A 27061-nucleotide genomic window follows, 5' to 3' on the forward strand; every position below is an offset into this window, starting at 1 on the left:
GAAAACTCTTTTATGAAAAAAGAAGAAAAACATATACATTGACACTTGTAAAGTGACGTGAAAAAATTAATTAAGAAAAAAAATGTAATTTTTTCATAAATATCTGTCGTGAAGTATAAAATTAAATAAACTGTGTTATATATCTCTGCTTTAAATATTTTAAATATATTAATTATTTTGATAAACACGGCACAGCTGATATCTGATTACACTTTGAACTGTGCCACAGATTATACCGGTGTTTGTTAAACGTCAAATGTTTCAAGTATAAAATAATTTATGGTTTCAGTAGAAATTGGTAGTAATGCGTAAAACAAAAAGAGTACTTATTTAGTTTAAAACATTTTTATTTTCAAAACATAATTCCAAAATTCCATAATATTTAAAACTTAAAACACAGCTAATAGTTATGTTTAAGAATATTGTCAAAGTTAAAGATGAATTTTATTACAATTTATTATGTTTTAAATTACATATATTTAGTAGTAATTATTTTCTCAATAATGTAATAGTTTCTTAAAGTCGAATTAATTTAAAATCATCAACTGAGATATATCATCACCTATCTGAACCAGCACAACGGGGGAATCATTATCTGAAAAAAGTTATAATATTTTATTAACATTTCATTAGTTTCAGATCTAAAAGATCTTTTACAAGTTCTTTATAAAGGAGAGTTTGAAGTCATATATTTAAGTCTATTAAAACCTAATCAAGAATATAAAAATCCTGGCATTCAAATATCTTAATACATTATTTTATAATGTATTCAAAGAAATTACTTCCATGATTTTCTGCAACGAGGCAAGGATTTTATATGTTCCTGATCAGGCTATATAAAATCTTAATAAGCCTATAAGTAATAACTTATTACATTTTATTCACTTATTCACAATTATTATTATATTAAATTCATACTTGGTAACATAGAAGCAAATGATTCCGAGAGTTCATTATTGGTAACCACAATTTCTTCATCTTTTATTTCATTGACGTCCGCAAACACAACATCAGGTGCATTATTGCTTACTATTAAATATTCCCCATCATCTTCTAAATTTTCTATTGCCATTCGTTTATTAAAACCTTCAACTTCAGTATTACTTCTTTTCTTTGATATTTTATTTTGAACATCCTCAGGATGAAGTTTCAATGTTCGATGTATTTCTTTCCTTATTTTTAATTTCACATCTTCGGATAACTCGATACCGCTGTCGTAGTTTGCATATTTTCTTATCGGTTCATCATCACTTGAAATATCTAAATTATCCTCACAATTCGGTGTTACATGCGCTTTCTTGAAAAGACGCCTCCATTTCTTTATTAGATTATCTGCTAGTTTCTGTAAGTCAAAAAAATATCTTTAAGAAAAATAAGTGTGACTTGACCAGAAATATAAAAACCCATGCTTCATCATAGGATAAAAGCACTCTCCGATGAATAGACAAAAAATAAGTATTAGGGCGCTAACATAAGCTGGAAGTTTACGCTTCAGACAGAGGACCGCATTTGTGGAAAACATTGAGGAAGGCCTATATCCCACAGGGGGCTAACAAAAATAAATGATAATGAAATCTCTTTATCTATCATTTCTACTTAATGTTACTAAAAAAATCCTTTGTCATTTCTTTATTGGTAACTGTACAGTACCAACATCAGCAAAAAAGTCCCTTCTTCACAAAATTTTTTTTCGCAATTCATAAAACCTTACCTAAAAACCATCAACAGTTTACATCTAAAAATAAACTTGTTTGATTAAAGGTAAAATTACTTACATATTTCAAAGGCTTGGGCATCCGCAGCATGAAATGATGTGAATGTGCTTCCATCATCTCACATTTCTGGCACAGATCATAGTCATCACAATTGACACATTTGTAACGGAAACCTGTTATAGGTTTACTACAATTATCACAGATTATGTCAATGTGCACTGGTGGACTGCTTTCTGTGTCATCTAAAACAATAAAAATATACAACTATCAATCTATCTTAAATAGTCCAAAAATATAAAATATTAGACATAGACATATGTTTGTTACATCTCCAGAGTGGCTTAACAGATTTTGCTAAAAGGCATAGATGTAGAACAAAGTGTGGAAGAACACTGCTTACAAATGAAGTTTTTTTTTTATTTCCACATGGACTGAGTCAAAGGCAACAGGTACTAGCAGTAATATTCATTAAATTGAACTAAATGACAAGTAGCTTTTTCAAATACATTACAGATAGGCATCTTATGGCGAATCTCCCTTATTAGATTTATATTACAATAATATTACCATCTCTTTCTCTATGAAGAAAAAGAGATAATGTTCAAAGTGTCATATCTTTTTTTTATTTACAAGTAATGAAAAATTTAAATGGTTTATTAAATAAAATGTTTCATACCATCATCCCAACTACCAGGGAGACATAGAGTAGGTACTGCATCAGGACTCAGATTTCTATTTTTAATACTAGATGGAGGAAAATGGCGGGAACAGAAACGAGGCGAGACAATTCGATCTTCATTTTTCTTTATTAAGTCCTCCCGTTGAGCAGCTTTTAGCCATTCTATCTGCCTGCAAAAAAATAATTTACTTGTTAAACAATAATTATTTAATAAATGAGATGTGGTCAGTAGTTTAAGCACTTGATTGGTTATCTACAGTCTTAGGTTTGATTCCCACCATGTCCCATGAGTTTTTCAAGTTTTGAATTTCATCTGTACATAATTTATCCAACATTTTTAGTGAAGCAAAATATTGTAATGAAACCTACACTGGGCAAAGAAATTCAAAGATATGTGTGAAGTCAACCAATCTACACTGGGCCAGCATGGTTGACTATGGCCTAGTTGCCCCTTAGGGAAGGCTCCAAGCCTCTCAATAGGTGCATAGTGAACTGGTGATGATGATGAATAGAAAGTTATATGATAATAAATGTTTCGTATATTGTTATTTACACTGGTATTTATAGCTACTATAATTCTGTGTTCTATTTGTTGGTTACTACTTACCGATGCCTTTCTTTCGGCAAGTTGTAAAAATTTAAATGTTTATTTAATCTGCTATTGCGACCGCATCCTTGTACGCAGCAGTAGTTTACCATTTTTATAAACTTATAAATATAATAATGTAAACAGTGTAAATACAACAAAACGATGGGTTACTGTTCAAATTAAGACTGACAACTGATAAATATAAAACTTGATTGATAATGCGTAAGTTCAAATGGAATTAGATTATAGAAACAAGCTTTACGGTTTTATTAACTACTTTTTTAAAAAAAGCTTAATACATGGCATGATCGCAAAACAAAGCAAACTGTGAATGTCAATGTCAAAACGATCAAAACTTGCTTTGAGGGATTATTGCCAATATATAAAAAGCTCGTTTAATGTTAGTATATATTTCTTTTATAGTATACAATAAAAGAAAAAATGGAGAAATTTTAGTTGTAATTGTTGGGATCAATTTAATAAAAAAAAACTTCAAATTAACTAAATACTAATATGTCGTCATACTCTTACTCATTGACATTTACTCTTTGACAGCGAAAGACGAAAACAAGACAGCTTTTTACTTGACAATTGAATTGACAAATGACAATTTAGATTGAAGAGTTTGTTTAATTTGTTTGTTCTCTGATATTAAAATTGACACCTAAAATAAGTACAGAAATACAACAAATGTTCAAATTTGCAACACAATCATGTGTTTTCAAATTCAAAAACTAACAATGAAATTATAATCATCAGGTTTAAGAAATACAATTATTACCGTACTCGTTGCTAACAACTAACGCAGCATGGATACCGCGGAGCAGCCAGGACCTTGTAACCGACCGACTGATGCATCTAGTAATGCGCCTGCGGTAAGGAATTGATTGGACAATTACTGTCAAAAATAAAGCTGAGTTTAATGTTGGTTAAATGGTATGAATTGATTATGAACCTTTACCTCATTGTGATATATTGCGGTTTCGTTGGCCACTAACGTTGTACTAAAATCAGTTGATTACCAACATTAACTTCAAATAGAGCTTATAGATTGTGCAAGGTTAATAATTTTCGGCTAGCTGGCATATTTTAGGTAAGCAATCACATACTATTTCTTTAATTTCATTTGATAATCGTCCATATTTATGTTTAGGCGACGAAACCCGCAACATCTGAGGTCAAGCCAAAATTATCTAAAGGTGTTGAAAATGCAAAGAAAAGACTCAGGGCCTTTTCTATTCAAAAGAAGACTCCAATAACACCCATAGTTGTACCAAAGCCTACAAGCACTGGTCGTAAGTATTTACTTATTTAGTTGTAATTAATAAATATGGTTCTTTTCAAATATTTTATAACATTAGTGAGATAGAGATAAACAAAAAGTACTTATTTCTGTTCCTAATTCCAAATTTGTTATTATTTTCTTTTTTTTTAGATGCAACAGTGTTAATTGGAAAATTATGTGGAATTAAACCTTCAACACCGAAGGTTGATGATGATCAAAAGAAACAACCAAGACCACCAAAACCAGGATCTTATAAAAGACCTTTAACAGGTATAATATCATCTAATTTAATTAATTTAATCCCAGTTTTATCTTAAAATAAGTGGATCCCAGTTAGATACTGAAATGACACATAAACATTAAATTTATAACAGGATCTGGAATTTAAAAAAGGCAATTTAATGACATCTGTTTAATTGTAAGCAGCGGTCACAAATTAAAGTATTTAAGGTTTATTTCAGTTTTCAGTCATAAGATACTGTTAAGCATAAGGCTTACTGTTAATCCCCTTTCTAAAGTATACAAAGATGTTAAATCTAAAAATTTGTTTAATTATCAAATACTAGCCGTTCCCATGCAGCTCGTGCATGGAAAAATATAAACCTTTATTGTTGACATTTATCAAATACCAATTACCCTACTATGGCAATTTTGCTTCCTTGATGTTGGCAGCAACTTATGGTCTCTTTTCCACATTAAGGTTTTTACCCAAAATATTTACCTCCTAAGTTAAATGCCGTAAAATATACAGCCTAAAGCGTAAGTGTAGGGTTTTTTGTAACAAGAAGAATTATTTAAAAATAAGCTGTAATTGCTGACATCTTAGGCAACAAAGAAGTGTGTGTTTACGCTTTATTATATAGATATAGATAAAATGTTATTAACAATTTTATTATTACAGATTCATATATTGATCTTCAGAAGAAGACACTATCAGAAATAGAAGATATGAAACGTAAGATGGAATTAGTGGAATTGGGTATACCATTAGGTTTGATCTGTCCAACTTCAACCAGTGAGAAAGCGATGCCAACTAAAGCAATGCCACCTATCAAACATTTTCTTGGTAAGTGAATATAACTGATATCCTTTTATATTCATCCTTTGTCAATTAAGGGTAGAACATCTGCAACTATGAATATGTTAGCAGGGTCAATTTGCTATTTTCATTTATTACAAAAGCCTCTAGCTTGTTTCCCACCTTTTGAATAAAAAAATTGCACATAGGAAATGGAAGTAAATCTCACTTAGCTTAAGCACCTTATTTTTTTACTGTTTTAACTTTTACTGATTCTATTTTAACACTAAAATTATTAATTTTATTTATATTATGCTTATAAGTCAGTAAAATAGTATATTTTTAATATTAATGTAGCACATAGTTTAATTTTTTTAAATCTTTATAAGGAGGAGGGGGATTTATCTTTAAAAAGACATGCCAATCCCCTAGTGCTCTTAGTGATTAGGAAACAAGCTGACATAATTGTACAGCTGGGAGATAGCCTCATTTATACCAGCTGATATTCTAGGTGTAAAATTCATTCATATTAAAAATAATGTTTATCAACATGTACAATTTCAATGAGAAACTGAATAATTATATACCTTTTTGGTTTAACTATGTGCCTCTCTAGGATTTTGACTTTGAATCTTCAGAGGAGTGGGCTCCTGCACCCTCCTGCCCCCTCTCCAATAGCTTATTAAAATGAAATGTAACTAATAAGATTATGTCCTTATAATTAACATTATTGGTATATTTGAGATATCTCTAACTAGCCCCATTATTTTTTTAACAATGTTATTTTACTTATTTTATATGCACCTAGTGTGTTTTTTGTGCTTGTTATATTTGTGTTGCGTGCATGTAGGTAGCCGTTTTCGATTGTGCAATCCGAAGGACTACAAAGGTAAAGTGCAAAGAAACAAAAAGAAAACCAGTAAGTTGGACTTAATATTTAAGTTATTTCATATTTACAGGAGATGGTATTATAGTATTTAGTATTAGTAGTAAATTGTGTAATTTCTATGTGTATAGTTTTTATATTGGAATGAAAATTATGTCAGGGGTGGCAAACCTTTTTGTGCCATTTTTATAAATCAATAATCTCTATGAGATTATTCTTATTTTCATCAATAAATTCGGATTTTATAATTATTGTGAGAATATATTTACAGTGATTACTTGCAATTGCTGTTATAATGAGAAATTCATACTTTTGTGTAGTTTTGAGATCTGTAACGTGCATAAAATATTGTGTCATGTGCCATTGGTTCGTCACCCCTGCAATATATGTTGTCGTTTTCGTCATTTTGTTGTCTTAGTATGTTTTTCGGAATGTTACATTAGTATAGTATTAAGTAGTTGTAGATTATTGTAAGTAGAATAATTTATGTCATTGCATAAAACATGTATAATAAAATATTCTTTTATTTCTAGATCCAGCAAAAGTAGATGAAATCATTAAAGAGGCGAAGAAAGCAAGAGATGAAGGTAAAAAATACAAATTTGACTATCAAAAGTTGTTACCGGAATACGATAATCCTTTTCAACGTAAGAAAGAAGAAGATAAGACTAAAACTGTGGAATATCGTGACAAAGATTTTGAAAGAGAGAAATATAAAAGCGATAGATATGAGCGACGTCATTCAGATTACAAACGCGAAGAGAGAGATAGATATAAACACAAAGATAAGGAGAAAGGGAGAGAGAAAAGTAAAGACAGAAATTGTGACTCGGATGATGCTAAAAAAGAAGATAAGGAGGCAAACGTTAACTTAAATGATTATCTAATTTGCGATAGTTGGTCTTTAGATAATGAAGAAAAAGCTTCAAGTCCCAGAGTTGAAGAAAAGCCTGTAAAAAAAATAGTTAAACATGAAACAGATACTAAGTACGCAAAAGCTATTACTGAACAAGTACGAGACAGCGTACTGAAGAAACAAGACAAGCTGAAAGAATTTACAAGAGACAGTCCAATACGTCCTATAAAAATAGAGAAATTGCAACCAGTTATTGATTCGTTTAAATTTGAAATAGATCCAAATGACGATGAAATGTTGGATATGTTTGATGTTGAATCAGGGAAAGAAAAGTATGGAGCTAAAACTAAAGATCTTTCTATATATTCTCCGACTGATTTGAAGGACGAAGATTACGATCAAGATATATCTAAAGATGCAATGGAAGATGGGAATGACGATACATTCTTGGAATCTGTCATAAACGAGATAAAGCAGGAGGATATGAGTGACGATATGAGTCAGGATAAAGGATTGGTTGAATACGATTCTCCGATTAAAGCAGAAGCGAGGGAATCTGATTCTAGACTATCAGTGACTCCAGAATTAGATGAAAAAATGAAATACCAACAGAGTCAAAGAAGCGATTACTCGGATGGATATCGTTCTAGTGAAAGTGGATACAAAACTAGCGATACGACAGAAAGTGGATACAAATCTATGGATAGTTTCCGTCTGTCTGTAGAGAAGGATTTGGAAGAATCTATGGAAGCGAAAATGTCCAAAGCGACAGTTGATTCCTTGGAGACTTGGAGTTTTGTGTTAAAGATTTGTCAACCTATTTTATTTAGACACGACAAGAATAAATGTTACAGGTGAATACACAGATTACATTTCTGTGGTTTTTTTATCTTTTTAATTACCCACTCTTTTTACTTGGTTTTCTTTATTTTTTTGTAGAGAAACTCGCACGGAGCCTAAATTGTGGTACACCGAGAACCCCAAGTTGTGTAATTGTGTAAAAGATCGCGATGTGGTTTATGAAGAATTGAACATGTGTAAAATGAACCTTGTTGATAGGGTGTACGGGTGTGACCAGTAAGTAAATACCACTACATATATTGTATTTTTTAATCTTTTTAAAGTTTGCAGCCTAATTTGCTGATAACATCTCTTAAATTTATGTATGTACAGGATATACATAGGCTAATAACTTTTGTTTCTTTATTTCCACGCGGACGGAGTCGTGGGCGAAAGCGAGTGTTAATTAAAAATAAATCTAAAGTAAATCACTGAAAATGCTCGTAATTTTTAAAATGTTTATCACTCTTAGATTATAATACACATACATATGTAGAATCCCCGACGCGGCCGCATCAAAGTGCCGCAACTGGTACCCGCGCCCCCATCTCTGTCTGACGGAGACGCACACCGTGCCGCTCTCCAGCGAGTGGGAGGGAGACGACCTCAGTCAGACTGCGTGTCGCTCCAACACCCCTCTGCGGACCGAAGAGGTCCTACTGGATAGGGAATATCAAAGGTAAATGAACATTTTATACCTTTATTCATGGTAATTAACCCAATTTTATTTTTGTTTTAATCATAGACAGTTTATTTTCGCGCGAATACCACTCACTCGCGTCACAATAGAATGAAAATAAAAAAGATAGGACAACGTCTTTCTTTCTCATCTCAAATCTTGTGTGTAAATGCCAAACTACAAACGCTATTTCCCAAAAAATATACATTTTGAGCTAATTCTTTTTATAAATAAACTAATATTATAAAGAGGAAAACTTTGTTTGATTGTAATGACAAAAACTACTGAACCGATTTTAAAAATTCTTTTACCGGTAGAAAGGTAATTTATCTGTGAGTAACATAGGCTATATTTTTTTATTTCCTTATTATTATTTTTAAATTTCACGCCACCAGCGCTAGAACATGATTCCACCTAAATTGAACTAAGTGAAAACGCGGACCAAGGATGTTATGATTACCACAAATCGTAAATTTACATTTAATAATATGTTAAAACTTTTTCTTAATAACGTTTTTTTACTACTGGAATCGATTTTTATAAATAAATAAACGTTTTTTTATTAATCTGCAACTCCTGAGTGTCTATTACGAATATTTTCATGACAGTTTTGTCGGTGTTTTTTACGCACGGTAGGCGTTCTGTACTTATTTGATAATTACGTTACAAACGTTCTCAGGAATTTTCACGATAAACCCCTCTATACAGCGTCCCTATAAGGCGTAAAGTCTGATAAATCTAATACAATCGATAATTGAATGCTCTCTCAAAAATTTTCGTGTTAGGTCCTGGACACAACCTCTTATTGAAAATAACTATAAGAGAGCTTTTAATTTTTTTAATGGCAATGACAAATTCTTTAAAAAGCAAAACTTGGTTGTCAATATGACATTGTTGATTGTTGTGAAGTTGTCAAAATTTTTTGAATTACGATGCCGTGTAATTTAATATTTATGTATTAAAATTTATTATTATATTTATAGACTAGAAAATATTGAAAAAAAATAACCTCGTATCAGAGAATATATAAAGTACTCAATTTAATGTTTAAATGAAGCAATATGTGCTCAAGTTATAGGTTTTCTTCCCGGAAATGATAAATGATTTTTTCTTTCCCATGTCAGTTTTGTCAAATGTAATAGGTTCATGAAAGCCGTATGGCCAGAAGTGGAAAATAGGAACGAAACCCCGCGCAGCACAACACCTGTGAAAGAAGATATTAGAAAGAAGAAGAAGGATGTAGAAGTCGAGAAGGAGATTGAAGCTAAAAAGAAGAAAGAAGAGGGAAGTTCGGTTAAAAAGATGAAACAATTAAGCAGTGAAGGATGGAGCCAGGAGTTGGATATAGAGGAAGAAATTGAAAAAAGGTAGAATCTTTTTTTTTTCGTTTTTAAGCTAGCAAGTTTTTCATAGGATTTTCAGTTATAGTACAACAAAAGTTTATTTTTGTTTATTAATTTAAAATATTTAACATGTTTGCTATAAATCCATATAGAAAAGGTTGAAATAACGCTTCGTTCACACGTAGCCAGTACAGTTGGACAGTAGCGGAGGCCAGGCATAAATCGTATAATCTTACTGTCGTCAGTAAGTGTTCACACTACGCCAATTGAATTTCAATCCAGTTATTGAGTACTGTCCAACTGTACTGGACAAGTGTGATCCAGGAATACAACATATTTACATTAAGTCTATGTACATCTATAGTAATATTATAAAGAGGAATGATTTGTATTTTTGTATGCAAATAACTCTAAAATTACTGGACCGATTAAAAAATAATCTCACTACAAAAGAGTCACGCTATCGCTAAGTGACATAGACTACATTTTTTACAATTTTTGATTTTGCGTGGACGAAGCCGTGAAACAGCTAGTTTGTAAAGTAGGTAGGTTTGTTTTATGTTCAATATTTTTATTAGTGATGTCAGAACAATTGTTAAAATAAATGAGGGTAGTTTATTAATATCTAGATATAACGCGTGAAATGAAACCGGTTTAAAACAAAGTGTACAAAAAATGTTTATGGTTTAAAAAATCTTTAGTTTATAGTTTAAACTCGTCTGATGAGTATGGATATACATTTTGTGGAAAGCTTACGGAATATTTTGGTGAATAAATGGTTGGTAAGATTTTTTGCAAAATATGCTAATTTCGAAATTCACATTAAAAGTACCGCAAAGATGTCAATTTAAAATACATTGTTATCTCAATCTTTTAAAGGAGAATAAAAGACATAATTTTGTTTGATTTGTGCAAGAATTTTGATAATTCTGTTGGAGATATCATGTTTATTTAAACCTTGGTTTGTTTTTTTCAGTAAGAAAATGAAAATCGACAAAGAAAAACTACGTAAACGTAAACGGTCTTTGTCCAGTCTTTCATCAGAGAGTGAACCGGATGCGAAAAAAACAAAGAAGATGTTAAAAAAGAAAGTTAGTATACTCTGTACATAATTACACTAAAAATTACACACATTTTGTAAAATGTTAACCAAATTTTGAATAATATTTGCAGGCTCTGAAGAAAACAAAATCAAAATCAGCAAAAAAACGTCGTATTGGTAAACAGATTTTAAAGAAATTGAAAGAAAAAGAGAAGAAAAAGAGAAAGCAAAGTAAAATTGAGACAATTGATGATTCCGAAGATGATAGCGGTAAGATAAATTTAATTAGGTTATATTTGAAATTTGTACTTTATGCTTATATAAACAAGATTCACTCAATTTCATGGAATATATCTAAGCAATAAAATTATTCATCGATTTTAGCAAATGTTAAATACGTTTAAAAAACTAGTTATATATTTATTAACAATACTAGCTTTCGCCCGCGACTCCATCCGCGTTGAAATAAAAAAAAAAACAAAGTTAGTAGCCTATGTGTTCTTTCAGACTATCCCCTACATCTATGCATAATTTTGATCAAAATCCTTTCAGCCGTTTAGGATACAAACTCTTAACAAATGTCCTCATGTCAATACCTTCGCATTTATAATATTAGTAAAATGTTATTAAATCATTTTCATAACCAAAACTACCAAATACAGAAACAACAGATAGAAAAACTATTAAGAAAAATAAAAAGAAGAAACAATCAAAACAAAAGAAGATCTTAAAGCGTAAAAAGAAAGAAGAATCTACAAGTAGTTCATCATCTACAACTGAGAGTAGTACAGATGAATCAGAGAAGAAAGCAAAGAAGAAGGCAGAAGGTAAGAAGAAAGAAAAGAAACGTAAAAGAAAGACATCAACGGATTCAGCACAAAGCGAAGAGTTATTCGACGTCAATATACTAAATAATATTAAAACGGAACGTCTCACTGACGACGAAAAGACCAAATCTTTGATGAAATTCTCACCAAGAAGACAGAAACCGAGGGAAATTATTAATGTTAAAGAATTACAGAATGATTTCGTTGGTAATAATATACATATAAAGAAGGAGGTTACAGAAGAATATCCTCTGTCACCGAAAATAACAGAAAATCAAAAGGATTTGACAGAAAAAGAACAAGAGAAAATACCAAGTGACAAAAATGAAGATGTTCCGAAAATTACTGAAGTTATTGAAGAGGACAAAGAAGAAATTGAAATTAAGGTGATTAAAAAAAGAAATATTTGTTGTACAATGTACCTAAATTTACTACTAACTTATTTTTTTTTCTTTTCTAGGAACCACAAGTAGAAGAAACTCCTTCACCAATCACCATACCTCAAACATCACCAAATTCAATACCACAAAATATGCCACCCATACAAATAGTGTCAAACATAGAAGTGATACCAACAATATCTCCAGTACCAAGGTCCCAAGTAAAACCTGTAATGGAGGAATCGATGTCTCTCTGCTCATCCCAAGAGTCGGTATGCAGCGTGAAGATGTATGAAAAAGACGATAGTCATTTAAGGCCGTCTTCACAGAATTCCAATTATAGTTTCAATGATGTGATTAATGCGAGCCAAAGTGGACTTTATTGCAAGCAAATAGAGTCGGTTGTCGAATGCGAGGAGAATCAGGAATACCAGCAAGATAATTACGAAATGTATGAACATTTGGCTATGGCTTACCAAAGTGACGTCGCCAGTCAAGTAAGTTTCAACACTACGGTCATTATTATTTACTAGCTGTTGCTCGCGAGTTCGGCCGCATCAAATTAAAAAATTATAGCTCGTGTTATTGGTAATGTGGGTTTCTAAATGTGACAGATTTTTTAAAAATCGGTCCACTTCTTTTTGAGTTATTACAATACATATGAAAATGCAAACCTTTCCTCTTTATAATGTTTGTATAGATGTGTAAAGTGTTTCTCGCAAACTTTGTTACCGTGGAACAAAAAAAAAAAAGGTCGAATATGACAATTCTGCGTGAACCTACCTACCAGGCAATGTCCCGTTAAAATTAGGTCCACCCGTTACAGAGATAGCAATTTGATGCTATTTTGACAGAATTAAAAAAATAGCCTATAATATACCCGTCTATGTCAGCTACCCTCCTGTGAAAGTACCGTCAAAATCAGACCAGCCGTTTCGGAGATTACCCGGAACAAACGCGACTTGTGAATACACTCACAGACAGACAAACAAAAAAATTAAACACGATTTTCGTTAATAACATCGTTACGTTACATCATATTTGTTTCGATATTACATATATACCAACATTATTATTTGTATAGTTATATGTACTAGCTCTTACTCGCGACTCCGTCTGCGTGGAATCAAAAAAAGAAAATTGAGTAGTCTATGTGTTCTTCTAGACTATGCATCTATACCAAATTTCATCGAAATTCGTTCAGCCGTTTAGGCTACAAATTCTAACAAACATCCATCCATCTAAGCTTTCGCATTTATAATATTAGTATAATTTGTGGTTTTAGCAAGCGTGTCCGCCGCACGCGGGGGGTGAGCAGCGCATAGAGACGGTGGTACGCGCGCGCAGCCGCGGGGAGATCAAGTGCGACTGGCGGCCCGGCCTGCACCCGCACGCGCCCCACGCGCCGCACGCACCCCACACACCCCACGCACCGCGACCTTCGAGATGGGGTAAGACACAAACAATACTATATACAACTAAAATAAGGTTTTTACTAACTGATTTTGTACATAAACTTATCTCAATCGTAGTTTCTGCTCATTTTTAGGGCTCGATTTTACTCTTAATTACGATAAAAATATTGCCTTCTTATGTGTAAAACTTACATTTATTCGAAGATTTTAAATATTGTTTAATTTATTGTACTTAAATTTTAACTTTCGAGTTTTGACTACTTAAAAAAAACATCACTTATTCACAATGTTTACAACAAACTTGATATTCTATATAACATTAATTTTATATCAGGTTTAAAACCAGTAGAAGTGAATATTGTACTAACTGGGGGCGAGAACACGACAGAAGTACCAACATCACAACAACAACAACAAGAACAACAACAAGATCAACAACAACAGACGCCACAACTGAAAACAAGTCCCTTACCATCGCCACAACCTGTATATAAAATACAGAGCCTTGCTAATCGTACAGACACGGCAACTGGAAATACTAATGGGTAAGTCTAAATATCAAATTGAATACTGTTATTATATTTTTAATCATATTAATTTAAAAATTAAATATACAAATTTGCTTATTATGGTTGAATTATATCCATTTTATCTTTATCTTAATAAAAAATATTGTAAAGCCAATGTTACCAATCTTGCTTCTTTGCTGCTATTGGCTTCTAGTTGTGTTTTTTTCCTATGTAACATTTTTTTTAATTTATTGATCTATCTAGGCTATATATTTTAGAAGACTAGACAGTAAGCTTAAGGTATTTAAAAATATGCTGTAAAGTGGGTGTCTACATCATACTAATATTTACTTATATTATAAATGAGAAAGTTTAGTTTGTTAGAGTTTGTAGTCTAAACTACTAAAGGGATTTCAATGAAATTTATCATAGAAGTAGAGGATATCCTAAAGTTTTCTTTGATTGTAAAGTTAGTTTTATTATATTAGTATAGATTTCTGTATTTGTTAGTTACGACGAGGCGTACATGGACATGTACGGCGCGGCCGACCGCCTGCAGTACGGGGACTGCTTCTCCGAGGCGCAGGCGCACGACTCGCTGCATGCCGCGGCGCGCCTCAGCACCCTCGATGCCAGGATAGACCATGCGCTCAAGAATACTGGTAACTCCATCATCATCATCAGCTATCCCCCACTGTGGTGCTCGGAACCTACCCTTGGTTGGGGGTGACAAGCCATAGACTTAATAACTACCTTTACAGACAAGAACGTGAGATAAATGTACGTCTATACTATGTTATAAAGAGGAAAGATTTGTATTTTTGTATGTATTGAAATAACTTAAAAACTACTGGGCTGATTTCAATAAACAATTTTGAGGCTATTTTTTACTATTTTTAATTCCATGTAGACAAAGTCGCGAGTAAAAGCTAGTATGAATATAAATGTCACATGGACATTTTTATTTTTTTATGTACATGCCGGGATGCGAACCTAAGACCAACAATTGTAATTCATGTTAACCACTGAGCCAACGACACTCTACAATAAATGACTTAAAATTTTAATTATACACGTAAATATAAATAAAAAATCATACTAATATTATAATTGCGAAAGTTATATTTGTGTTAGAGTTTGTAGCCCAAACGGCCAAACATCGTGAAATTTAGTATAGATGTAAAGAATAATCTGGATAAAAGAATAGGCTATTTATTGTTAATTTTGATTCCACGCACACGGGGTCTTGGGGAAAAGCTAGTTAATAGCATCTGTTCATACTGGCTTTTGCAGTAGAAAGAGCAACAGGTTTTAGTATCGATTTCATAAATATATTAATATTCCAGTACTTGGCGAGGTGGCGAAAGAAGATTCTCCCGAAATAGACAAGGATGCTCCCGAGAAAGGAATACTCGTGTAAGTATGTCGTTTTTATTAACTGCCTATACTAATATTATAAAGAGGAAAGGTTTGTATTTTTTGTATGTATTCAAATAACTCAAAAACTACTCGGCCAATTTTAAAAATTCTTTTACTGTTAGAAAGGGAATTTATCTGTGAGTAACATAGGCTATATTTTTTTACTTTCTTGCGGACGAAGTCGCAGACAGCAGCTAGTACTAAATGTTCTTACTAATGTAAATGCAAAAAAATGGATAAATCTTTCTTAAAACCTAACATCAGAATGGTTTCATAAATTTGGATAAAACTTGGTAAAAGTATATAAGATAATCTGGAAAACAAAGAATATTAAATAAGTATTTGAGTGTGGATTTACAAAGGATCTTCTTTAGTGATTATTTAACGATTTTGTGGGTGATTTTATTTTTTTAAAAATGATGTGTTTAGTTCTAGCGGCGAGGCGAGTCGCGGCGGCAAACGTGTCAGCTTTGCCGACGGCTACAAGCCAGGACAGGACTCCGATGTAGAGGAACCGCCGGTTAAGAAGGTAATTACATCAGTACATTTACTTAATTACCTTAATTTACATACAACTCGTGACAAATTAATTAAAAAAAACTGATTTCCTAATGTAAAAACAATTTAAAAGTAAATGTAATAAAACTAAAGGGCTTGACTAAACACAATTAAAAATACAAAATGGCCGCTGTCGCAATCTTGGATGATTTATGTTTTGAACACTTCACGAATAGAAAATTTATATTATAAGGTGGCAAACGAGCAAGCGGCCACCTGAATGCGCCAAAATGACGAAGCGACCGCTGCTCATAGAATCATACTAATATTATAAATGCGGAAGTTTAGATGGATGTTTGTTAGAGTTTATAGCCTAAATTGCTGAAGGGATCACAACAAATTTGGTAAATATTTATATGTAATTATGTTCAGCGACGTAAGTTGCGCCGCAGCGGGTGTGCGTGGCCGTGCCCCGCCGCGCACCCCGACCACGTGCCGCTGTGGGACGCGCTGCCGCCGCCGCCGCCCCCGCCCGGCTCGCCGCCGCCGCCGCGCGCCCCGCACCCGCCCCTGCACCTGCTGCGGCCCCCGCCGCGCCCCCAGCCCCTCGCACTACCCGCCGCACTGCGCAAACTCGGTCAGGACCACTTTACACGCAAACTAACTCACTTCAACAAACATACTTCACACAAACTCAGTTCAACAAACATACTTCACACAAACTCAGTTCAACAAACATAATTCATATACAAACTAGTTCACTTCAACAAACATACTTCACACAAACTCAGTTCAACAAACATACTTCATATACAAACTAGTTCACTTTAACAAACATACTTCACACAAACTCAGTTCAACAAACATACTTCATATACAAACTAGTTCACTTTAACAAACATACTTCATATACAAACTAGTTCACTTCAAGAAACATACTTCACACAAAAACTAACTCAGTTCAACAAACATACTTCACCAACAAATTAACTTCAACAAACATACTTCATATACAAACTCACTTCAACAAACATACTTTATATGCAAACTAGTTCAGTTCAACATACTTCATACGAAAACTAACTCACTTCAACAAACATACTTCACACAAAAACTAACTCACTTCAACAAACATTCTTCACACGCGAACTAAGGTCCCTTTGAGGTTAGATAACTTATCGGTCTATAGCTGTTTTTGTTTGATGTCAACTTCCATGTGTCGTTGCTTTAAATTGTACTTTTTATTATTAAAATGTTACTTTTATTTTTAGATACGAGCACGACGTTACCTCTGTTCATACCGTCGGAGCCGCCGCCCGCGCTCGCCGCCAGGTTCCCCTAGCGCCTGCTGCTCCTGCTGCTGCTGCATCTCCCTCCTTGTCAATTGTAGCGGAAATACCATAAATAAAGAAAACCATAGTGTTTTGGACTCATGTCAGTGTCAATGTTTGTCACTATAGTTCGTAGTAAATGATACTATGTGCTCATTTCAGTTTTATACGTGATTAATCTTCTTAAAGAAGACTTTTGAAACTTTTATTTTGAAATAATATAAAAAAAGAAATTGTTCTCATGTTTTTTTTTTGGAAGTTAGTTAAAAAAAATTAGGGGTTTGCTAAATACGATTACTTACGTTGGACCCTATTTCGTAGAATAAGTTAAAAATTTCAAGGAACATAATTGTTTTTATTCTGTCACAGAATTGTTTTATTTCGTCTTAAGGAATAACTGTAAATAAAATGTTACATTTAAGAAAACAATAAAAAGTTGAATATAAAAGTCTTGTTTTTTATTGCCCTATTTGAAATATCTTTTTCGAATTCAAGAAATTTATAGACGTTATAATTTACATTAGAAGGAATTATGCATGTGTTTTTTCCTCGTAAGATAACCAGAAAGAAATCAACCAAAAATTATGTTCTACCCAAATAAGTCAATTTAATTCAATATAATTATTTTTTTGATAATGATTTACAAACATCTCTGTGTACATTTTGAGCTATCTCATCGAAAAACTTAATTTTGAAATAATTGATTCTATTTATTATAGTTTTGTCTAAATAAAATAATTTGATAAATGATGCATATGAATGGTTCTGCAGGTCATTATTAATTTGAAAAAAGTGTTTTAATTTATAAAACTATCGTTTCCAACTTCTAATCGAAATTATCATGCTTTATTTTACACAACATCCCTACTAAATTGTCACATGAATTGTCCAACCAATCTATCTTATTTAGACAAACTATAACTGATTGCATTAGTTTGTGGTTTTGAGGAAGCGCGCGGGAGATCATGTGAAAAATGTTTCAAGTTTCAACTAAGCTTCCTCAATATATTTTTTGCACCTTTTCGTTCGAGTTCTTCCCGAAAATGAGGTAGAATCATATTCTTGTCTAATTTACGAAGTTTTCGGGGTTATTTTGAAAAATGAAACAACAGGCATAAAAACAATAAAATAGATTTTCATTTATTGTGAGACGAAAAATACAACAATGGGACTTATCACCTAAAATGGTTAGTGGCAGACTGTCATGTCAAAACAAGTGGTTGTCGCAGCCAACTGCAGCCAGCAGCTGCTCTGCGCTGTTCTGCTCTGCTCCTCTACACTCCTAATTCATTATGTCTTTCATCGGGAAACACGTGGTAACGAATAAACCAAAATATAGCGAATATATCAACATACAAAACGATACATGACCCCTATCACTGAAACCGTAACAAATATTAAACATGTGATACTTGAATACTTTTCATCTTTAACTAACTTTTTTTTAAAAAGGCTTTATTGATTTCCAAGCTAATACTTAATTACTTACAAGATCGTTTTATAGTTTGGTACAGCCTCCCTCCGCGGAGGGCGGCCTCACAAAACACAACGTAACAATTCTCAATACCTCTACTATGAAACGTTCTATACAAAATTGAACATTGCCGATTCGCTAAATCGTTTGACTTTATTATGTTATTATTATTTATTACTAAAAACAAGTGGGCGGCGAGCGGTGTGCCGCTCTCGGGCGCGGTCGCCTCCGACTCCTCACTAAGTCCTTTACATGTCTTACTTTATAATTTGAAAATGCCACTGCTGCGATCCTACGTCGCCTATGTCTGGCGCGCTCGCTCGCCGCGGCCGCACGTGACGTCACGCAAACGCCCGCGACGCGCGCGCGCTGCGCTATTGCTCATAGAGAAAAAATTCCAAAATCAATTCGTTACTCCGTAGACTATATTTGTTTAATAAACTTGAAGTATTTATCAATAATCAATAAGTACATTATAATAATTGAATAATTAGTATTTGTTTCATAAGAGACTAGCATTACAAATAAATACCTTCAGCTATACAAGTTAATGTTTATTTCTATTTAAACATTTCGAAGATGTTCAAAGTGGACTACTGCGGGCGCGGGCTCGGCTCGGCGCCGCCTGCCGGTCGATGCGGCTACTTCGCGATATGACTTAATGTATAGGTACTTAGAATTAGGGGAAAAAGGTCGTAAAAACAAAAAGAAAAAGTTATTGAAATTTATAACAAACACCTTAACTAATAGTTGAATAATTTAGTCCGAAGAGAGGGCGGCGCGCGGGGCGGGGGGCGGGGCTACAGCGCGGTCACCCCCCGCCCGCGCGCCGCCCTCGCTTCCCACAAAAGCAATACAAAACATTTCATTCCGTGTGAGATGACACGATGCTATGCGATAATTCCATGTTTTTTTTATAATTATTTTCAAAAAACACACGCTCAATCGCTCGTTCTTGCGCTTACATCTAAAATTAATAATTAGACAATATTTTTATTTGTTCAACAGACGCGCGGCGACGCGCGTATTATAATAAAATATTTTCAAAACAATCGCAATAAACACACTAGTTAACAATAACTTATGCTCCGACGCGCCGGGGGCGGCCCGGCGCCTCTAAACCAAATACGAACGTGGTATCTCCGTTTTTAAATATGACTTTATACACAATAGCGTTACGTTTACATTAGAGCGATGGCAGCGATGTGTTGCGCGGGGGTGCGCGGGGGGTGCGCGGGGGGCGGCTACACGGCGGTCTCGGTGTGGCTGTGGCTGGAGAGGCGCTCCACGTCGATGTCGTGCGGCGCGAGGGCGTCGCGCGGCTCGCACTCCACGCTGGAGGCGTGCGAGAACCGCTTGGCGAGCGCGGTCTGCTTGCGCAGCGCCTCAGCCAGCGCGGCGTCGGCCAGCGAGCCGCGGGAGTCCAGCCCCTGCCGGAACGCGTTCACCACGCGGATCTGCGCACAAGCACATGCTTTAGTGCCGCCCGCGCTGCGGCCGCCGGGCACGGCGCCGCTCTCTGGCTCCCATCGGGGACATAGCTAACTGCTCCTCAAACTTTATTCTAAGATTTCAAACAACAGGTATTGTACTTACATTAAAAACATTAAGATATATTTAGCTACGTCCCCGTGTACCGGCGACCAACGGTAACGTGACTACCGTGGTCTCCAGGCAAGTGAATTCCTGCGCGTGCTCACATAATATGTACATTAGAAACAAACTTGCCATATTCAGTGCAAATGACGTTCATTTTATAAGTGGGGACATTAAACTAATAGGACAATATAAAACAGATTTTCTTTCCAAACATCAAGTAAATATTTCTTTGTAAAATTTATAGATATAAAAATTGCAACATTGATTGGCGATGCGCTTAAGGAATTCAACTTCTAGGGAGCCAGTGCGGCGGCGGCCGGTGACAGCTCCTTGTAATCCATCACAACGATTAATTCCATAAAACTGAGGTGTACACAAACGATCCAAGATTCAAACAACATGCGTTATAATATACAAAAAATAAATGTTCCTATTTTGTTTGAAGCTTGGAATCGGGCCGATGGCACAACATCTATGGGACAATCCCGGAGGAGCAGCCCCGTGAGGAAGACTTGTGTACGATCGTAAACATAAATGTAAGCACACCGAGCCAGTAATAAAAGAGGCCAGAAAGCGTAGGTTATTCGAAATTCCAGTCACAGTCGACCGCGCGGGCGCCATGCCATGCACTTCGCGATACGTTCGCTTCGGTTCTGAATACAGACATCTCGGTGGGCGGGGCTAGTGCGTCGGTATCGGTGTAGGCCTACACTAGTCGGTGTCGGTCCGGGCTCCTCGGTCCCAGATCGTGCTCTGTGACTGCATTCGGACCTTCTAGCGGCTACTGAAGCGCGCTGCGACACGAAGCAACATCCGACCGACTGCACGGAAGCAAGCTGCTCCTAACCTAACCTCGACCTGTCATAAGCTGACGTTACCAAACTAAAAGCTGTACCGATGTAATGCTTTGACATGAACTTTAAGACCCTGGTATTGGTTCTATGGTCGATATCTTTTAAACTGTGCACGAAATGAGGCAAAATAACACACAAACACTAATTGCTAAGATGAATGATGCCAAATTAAAAAATTAGCCTATCTTGTACTAGAATTTAAAATTTCGGAAAGCGTGCTAATTTAACCAGTGTTTAGATTTTATATTTTGTATTGCAAAAGCCTGAAATCTGTGCGTGAAAGTTTATTTTTATATTTTAAATAACAAAAACTACTGGTTTTTATTACAATTTTTACAAAGTTTAAAATACGTATTGATTATTTAGAAAAAAGCATTTTCGATGTGTATTTTACATTTCAAATATTTTAATTTAATGAATGGATACGTGTTATGGAATATGCAATATTATTTTAACTAGATAATGTATTGCGTTTGCATTTTAAATTCAACGTCTTATTAATAACGTTAATTTTAAATGTTATAAAATTTGCATTAAAATAGTTATAAATACAGCAAAAACGTTCTTCAACAACTGAAAAAAAAAACAACAAATAATGAATTAACAGCCCATGCTTGGATACTTTAAAGGTGTCATGCAATGCCCACTGACCGTCCAATAACAACTGTCACAAAAACATTTACACAACAAACACCATCAACAATAAAAGCTGAGATACACGGACTGCTAAACAAAGACGGTATCAACTGCAAGCAATTCACAAACTGCATTCCTGTTTATAGCAATCAATACCGACTAGTGATTAGACTAGTCCGTGTATGTCCACCTTTATTCTGCCAGTGAAAGGTCAGGGTACACAGAAGGACTGTTACAGAATGTATAAAATTTGTAAGTATAGAGTTGAACAGAAACAAAACAAAGATCAACATAAAGTGAAAAAGAGGGTAGACGTGAGTGAGCAGGCTTTGTGTAATCTTACAGCTTGATCGGTTGAGGTCTTGCTGTAGGGCACCGGGATCAAGCGCTCCTGTAACTCCCCACCTATGACCTTCCGGGTGCAATTGGGATTCATGGAAAAGAAAATAAAAACAAGAACATGAAGTAAAAGACTCACGGTACGAAGAGTAAAGCAGAGGACCGCCGTCCCTTGCAATAGATGCTCGCTGTTACGCAACGAACGCTATTCTTTACACATTACTGCATATGATTGTTTTATAAATATACATTTACACTACAGCTTCAAACCGATATTGGTTAAAGAAATCGTTGTAAATGTGTGTAGTTTAGAATAGCGTTCGACACGTTTCGTTTGGCACACGACAGCTCCGAGCGAAGCGGTGCCTCGCGAAGCAAGGAACAGACTTTAGGAAGAAGATTCCAAATCAAAATTAACACTAGAACATAAATAAACGCTGGGTTTTACATCCTATTGCCTTAAGAAGCACATTCATGGGGTGTGCACTTATGAACTATTTTATTTTACAGTATCCATCCAGGGCTCCTTTATCCGTTTAACATAAATGAAAACATAAAAGAAATAAAACATATTTTAACATTGATCTGTGATACATAAATGTTTTGTGTACAATATTTAAGCAACATTGAATCAACTTTCGTTCCTTTCGGTTTGTCTGTGTGTGTTTTCGTGTCTAGCGTCAGTACATGCTCTATTAAGCACATATAACGATTTGCTTAGTTGCTCACATACCAGATTCTAACATTTTACTAATGTACAAGCATGTGATACTAACCATCTACATACATTCCTACAACATTTATTCGATCTAAATTGTGAAAGCGTTACACACTTTATTTATCTATACATTTACTATATACATTATGAATTTTATTTCAAAACCATTATGAAATTAAACGATTAAAAATGGTCGTTGAAATAAAAGACAGTGACGCACGCGCCGTACAAGATGGCGGCGTGCGGGTGCAAGCAAGCGGCCAAGATGGCGCACGTCACGCGGCACAACACATACAGTCCCAACGGCCAGTTACCTTATAACGCAGCTCCGCAACGAGGCAGTCGGGTGAAATGAAAGTTACTTTTGGAGTACAGATACTTTATTACTAAAGTTTAAGACGAAAAGCGTTAGAGATATAAAATAATCACACTTGTATAGTACAAGTGTGGATATTTCGATTGCGGTTTCCCCGATATATTTTAATATTATATTAAGGCGTTCACGAGACTGCTAAAAGCATAGTTTTAATGTTAGAAGATTTTTTTATACCTAACTTATTATCGGTTTACAACAAGACACGAAGTTTAAAATGTTTTTAATATACTAATTTTATTAGATTATAAATTTCACTACGAAGTGCAATAGGTGATATTTTAGCGATACGCACATAAATATTTAAATATATAGTAATACATAAACATATCAAAGTATCTTTAACCCCTTTGAAAGATACTTAAATTTGCTTGAAATCTGGCGAAGAGGAAAAAAACATAAAAACAAAAAAGGATCTTAATATTGGAAGACAAAAAATAAGGAATTCGTGTGAGTGTGTGTGTGTATAAGATATAAATATAGTCAGATATAGATTATATCAAATACATGCAATCTGAAAGTACTGACAAATATATTGTACTATCTATGTCATACTTCATGCACGTACAAAAATAAAATCAATATAGAGGCAAAAATATGTGCAAATACACAAATTGTTGCCATTAAAATAGAAAATTATATGTTTACACAGATTATAAAGCATCAACAAAATAAGGCTTTTGAATATAACTGAAAAGTAAACACATCAATAGCGTAAACAACGAAAATAGAAAAAAAAACAAGCAAATTTAAATATCGTAAAACCCTTAATAGTATACTTTTATAAAAGCAGAGTCGTACAAAACTTTGTGCACACTCCTTTTTATAAATCTTAATAACGCGTATTAAAATATAATCTGTCAACGTTATAGAGAAGAAAGGCGTCGCAAATATTTACAGAAAATCATTATATTTTTTTAAAGTGGAAAACAATCGAACTATGTTCCATTCGGCGAATGCCGCTAACAACACTAAATATTTTTTTTTAATTTGAAGTGCACCATATTTATGATTAAATTCTAATTTAAATATTTTATTTTTCGAAAAATCCTAAATATCTTAAACTAATACTTTTAGTGAACAATATCGTTATATTTCGTACTCATATATGTTTCAAAATTCTATAATTTAATTGCGTCTAATTTGCGTTTTGGGATTAACTGGCAGTTATTAGTAGATTTAAGAATAACATGGCAACACTACATTGGTAACAATACAAATATCAAATGAATTTAAATTTAGAACGATTATTTAAAAATTTAATTTTAATTCAATGGTTATACTTTGGTCACTAAGCGATAATTTGGTTTAGTAGAGTAATTTTAGTTTTGTTGAATCGTTTTAGTTTTGTTGAGTCAATTTAGTTTTGTTGAGTCGTTTTAGTTGAGTTGTTTTAGTCATCGCTCTGATGCGATACGGGACTGAGTGCCGGCAGGGAGCTGCCGCCGGATTGCACGCTGATCCTCCGGTGTTCCGCCAAATAATTATTGACAAATATCCGACGGCCGGCCAATATGTCCGCCTTTTGCTGTAAAACAACATCACGGAGGTTTCAGTGGGCCGCCGCGGCAAGTGTTACCCGTAAACCAGTGTCCCCAGATGGGTATTGCCGTTTATCTCGAAGTTTTGGCAAAAATCCACACTTTTTTTTGGGTATTCAATTAAAACCGAATAAAACAACGGAATAATAGCTTTCATGACTTAATGATACACTGAAGATATAAAAGAATCTTTACAGATACGTTTTCTTCTACAAAAAATCCCAATCTGGAGACACTTCACGTAGCATGGCTTGACTCCTTATTGCCAGTACGAAAAAAGGGTGTTCCAAAATCAAAAACCGAAAATTACAAAGAAAAAAATTGGCTTTGGAACACCTTCTACAGTGATTTAACTATTAGTAAAGTGGGGAATATTATAAGCATTGTCCTTTGTTAGTGGCTAATGTCGACTAGGATTAGGGGGCATTCACACTACCTGGGTCGAGGGCATCCACTAGCGATTACTAATATAGATAAAAAAATTGTAATAATCTGTATTTACCGTGTTTTAAGCGACTACGAATGCGAAATATAAAATCCGGTATGTGAGCTACTTCGCGGTTTTTACCATTTTTTGGGAAAAATTGGACGTGTTCAAGGTCAAATGAAATATCGATACAATTCAAATAAATATTTTTATTCAAATGAACTTTTTTTTAATATTAAATTGGTAGTTTATATAGCCGGTTAAAATGTTTTAAAATTAAAAAGTAAAACCTCTCGTTACATGAAAATAAATTATTTAAAAAAAATCAAAATCAACTTATTAAATAAGTACTTACACAACCGAGTCAACGATAAAAAAATGAAATAATTATATAAGCCGTTTAAAAAAAGATTTTAATGATAAGGTTAATTTTTTTTTTTAGTATTGGTGGAGGCATTTTGTATCAGCACTTTATTTTTGTACGACAACTTAAAGACTAGTGTACGATATTGTTACTGTGATAAATTATAATGATTATTTCTCCTACGTGTGAAATACTTGATATATTAAAATAACATTGAAAAAATCAAAGGTCCCGACAATATAAAGATGACAAAACTCACTTTACATTATCAGAGACCGTCGCTTACAAAATACAAATTGTGCATACTCACAGACATCTGTTTACATGCATAACGCTGTAACATAAGCAGTTTCACACTTTAAATGCGAAGCGAAAATAATTAGAATACAAGTTTAAAAAAAAAACATTTGTACCAAAAAAAAAAGAAACATTTTAACATTTCTTCAATAGATACTCTGTACTTACAATCTAAGAAACGGCCGCCATTTTGCGAACCGGAGCCGGTCACAAAATGGCCGCTCGCGCGCAGTTTCAACCTCTGTTGCGAGGCACTCGTCAGATAAAGCGACTTATCGACGTACAGTCGGCAGTTGTGTTTTGTGACGTATCGTTACACAATAAGGTCGCTATTCGTTCGACGGGGTGAGTATGTACCGAAGAGTAGACGTGCAAGACACGCTCATGCTCTAACTAACGTAAGTCGAGTGTACCTAGGTCCCGCCGGCCGCCGGCCGCCCGGGGAGGGCGTGCGGCCGCCGCCAGGCGCGCCTGCCCGCGGACCTAAACTTACCGTTAACATCTGAAATAGAGCGGTTCTGCTAAGACTGGGCGGCCCCCATCATGCATAACGAGTGGCGAAAGAAAATGCTATGGAATTTGCTTCAAATTTTATTATTAATTGTAAATAGTTTTCAACAAAACAATGTTTTTAGTTCTACAATTGTAAGAGTTCTCTAGTGTCCTAGTAGATACAGGCTTCGAGTGTCACGTGACTCGGAGTGCACAGGGAGGGCTAACTCAGAAGGTACGAGCGCGCGTTCGTCGGCCGAACGTCACTAGCGGGTAAAGTGGTCCCAATTTACTATGAAACAAACAATGACAACCGAACAGAGGTCGCACGAGTTCGAAACGCGTTCACGTTCGTCGACGTGCTGCTAGATAGCCTAGTTACACAGAAAGCTAGGGAGAAAATATGAATATTTTAAAAAAAGTTAACATTATCTTGGTAAATTTCAAATCGATAAGATTAAAACGTTTCACAATTCCACGGGTCGCCTCTATCTATAATCTCTATATAAAATATCACCGCTCCGATATACATAAAAAGACGTTCGAGAAACTTCTTACATATTTACAAACATGTTCGTATTTAAATAGCAGTGTGGTTACATTGTCGAGGCGCGCCGCGGCCGCCGTCGACTGTAG

General features: G+C 34.4%; 3 protein-coding genes across 7 annotated transcripts in view; 1 reads left to right on the forward strand and 2 right to left on the reverse strand.

Moving 5' to 3' along the window:
* Positions 1 to 17701, forward strand: part of LOC106111352 (zinc finger CCCH domain-containing protein 13-like) — a 42815-nt gene extending 25114 nt beyond the window's left edge. The window contains exons 3-22 of one of the 2 annotated variants that reach the window (XM_013293393.1): positions 3743 to 3858; positions 4137 to 4278; positions 4419 to 4538; positions 5170 to 5334; positions 6137 to 6205; positions 6706 to 7882; positions 7968 to 8105; positions 8365 to 8547; positions 9690 to 9914; positions 10867 to 10981; positions 11064 to 11202; positions 11595 to 12145; positions 12220 to 12636; positions 13425 to 13590; positions 13889 to 14099; positions 14574 to 14725; positions 15410 to 15479; positions 15912 to 16011; positions 16413 to 16617; positions 17252 to 17701. In XM_013293393.1, coding sequence (XP_013148847.1) covers positions 3793 to 3858; positions 4137 to 4278; positions 4419 to 4538; positions 5170 to 5334; positions 6137 to 6205; positions 6706 to 7882; positions 7968 to 8105; positions 8365 to 8547; positions 9690 to 9914; positions 10867 to 10981; positions 11064 to 11202; positions 11595 to 12145; positions 12220 to 12636; positions 13425 to 13590; positions 13889 to 14099; positions 14574 to 14725; positions 15410 to 15479; positions 15912 to 16011; positions 16413 to 16617; positions 17252 to 17322 — 4482 coding nt within the window. In that variant the 5' untranslated portion in view covers positions 3743 to 3792 and the 3' untranslated portion in view covers positions 17323 to 17701. Of the gene's footprint in view, positions 1 to 3593; positions 3859 to 4136; positions 4279 to 4418; positions 4539 to 5169; positions 5335 to 6136; positions 6206 to 6705; positions 7883 to 7967; positions 8106 to 8364; positions 8548 to 9689; positions 9915 to 10866; positions 10982 to 11063; positions 11203 to 11594; positions 12146 to 12219; positions 12637 to 13424; positions 13591 to 13888; positions 14100 to 14573; positions 14726 to 15409; positions 15480 to 15911; positions 16012 to 16412; positions 16618 to 17251 lie in introns of those variants that run through there. The other variant, XM_013293394.1, reaches the window with a different exon arrangement.
* LOC106111356 lies at positions 465 to 3312 on the reverse strand. Its single transcript, XM_013293398.1, has 5 exons — positions 3002 to 3312; positions 2392 to 2564; positions 1776 to 1957; positions 919 to 1342; positions 465 to 595 (listed from the first exon to the last, which is right to left on the reverse strand). Exons 1-5 carry the CDS (start codon positions 3091 to 3093, stop codon positions 528 to 530), a joined length of 939 nt encoding a protein of 312 aa, XP_013148852.1. The 5' UTR covers positions 3094 to 3312; the 3' UTR covers positions 465 to 527.
* Positions 17702 to 18426: 725 nt separating the features above from the next.
* LOC106111345 (plasma membrane calcium-transporting ATPase 2) overlaps positions 18427 to 27061 on the reverse strand; it is a 133011-nt gene continuing 124376 nt past the window's right edge. For 3 of the 4 annotated variants that reach the window (XM_013293379.1, XM_013293380.1, XM_013293378.1), the window contains 2 exons: positions 22218 to 22286; positions 18427 to 20242 (listed from right to left, as the gene is read on the reverse strand). In XM_013293379.1, the coding sequence (XP_013148833.1) occupies positions 20030 to 20242; positions 22218 to 22286 (282 nt within the window). In that variant the 3' untranslated portion in view covers positions 18427 to 20029. The remainder of the gene's footprint in view (positions 20243 to 22217; positions 22287 to 27061) is intronic. The other variant, XM_013293381.1, reaches the window with a different exon arrangement.

The sequence above is a fragment of the Papilio polytes genome, unplaced genomic scaffold, assembly GCF_000836215.1.
Source record: "Papilio polytes unplaced genomic scaffold, Ppol_1.0 DF824169.1, whole genome shotgun sequence".
NCBI lineage: Eukaryota > Metazoa > Arthropoda > Insecta > Lepidoptera > Papilionidae > Papilio > Papilio polytes.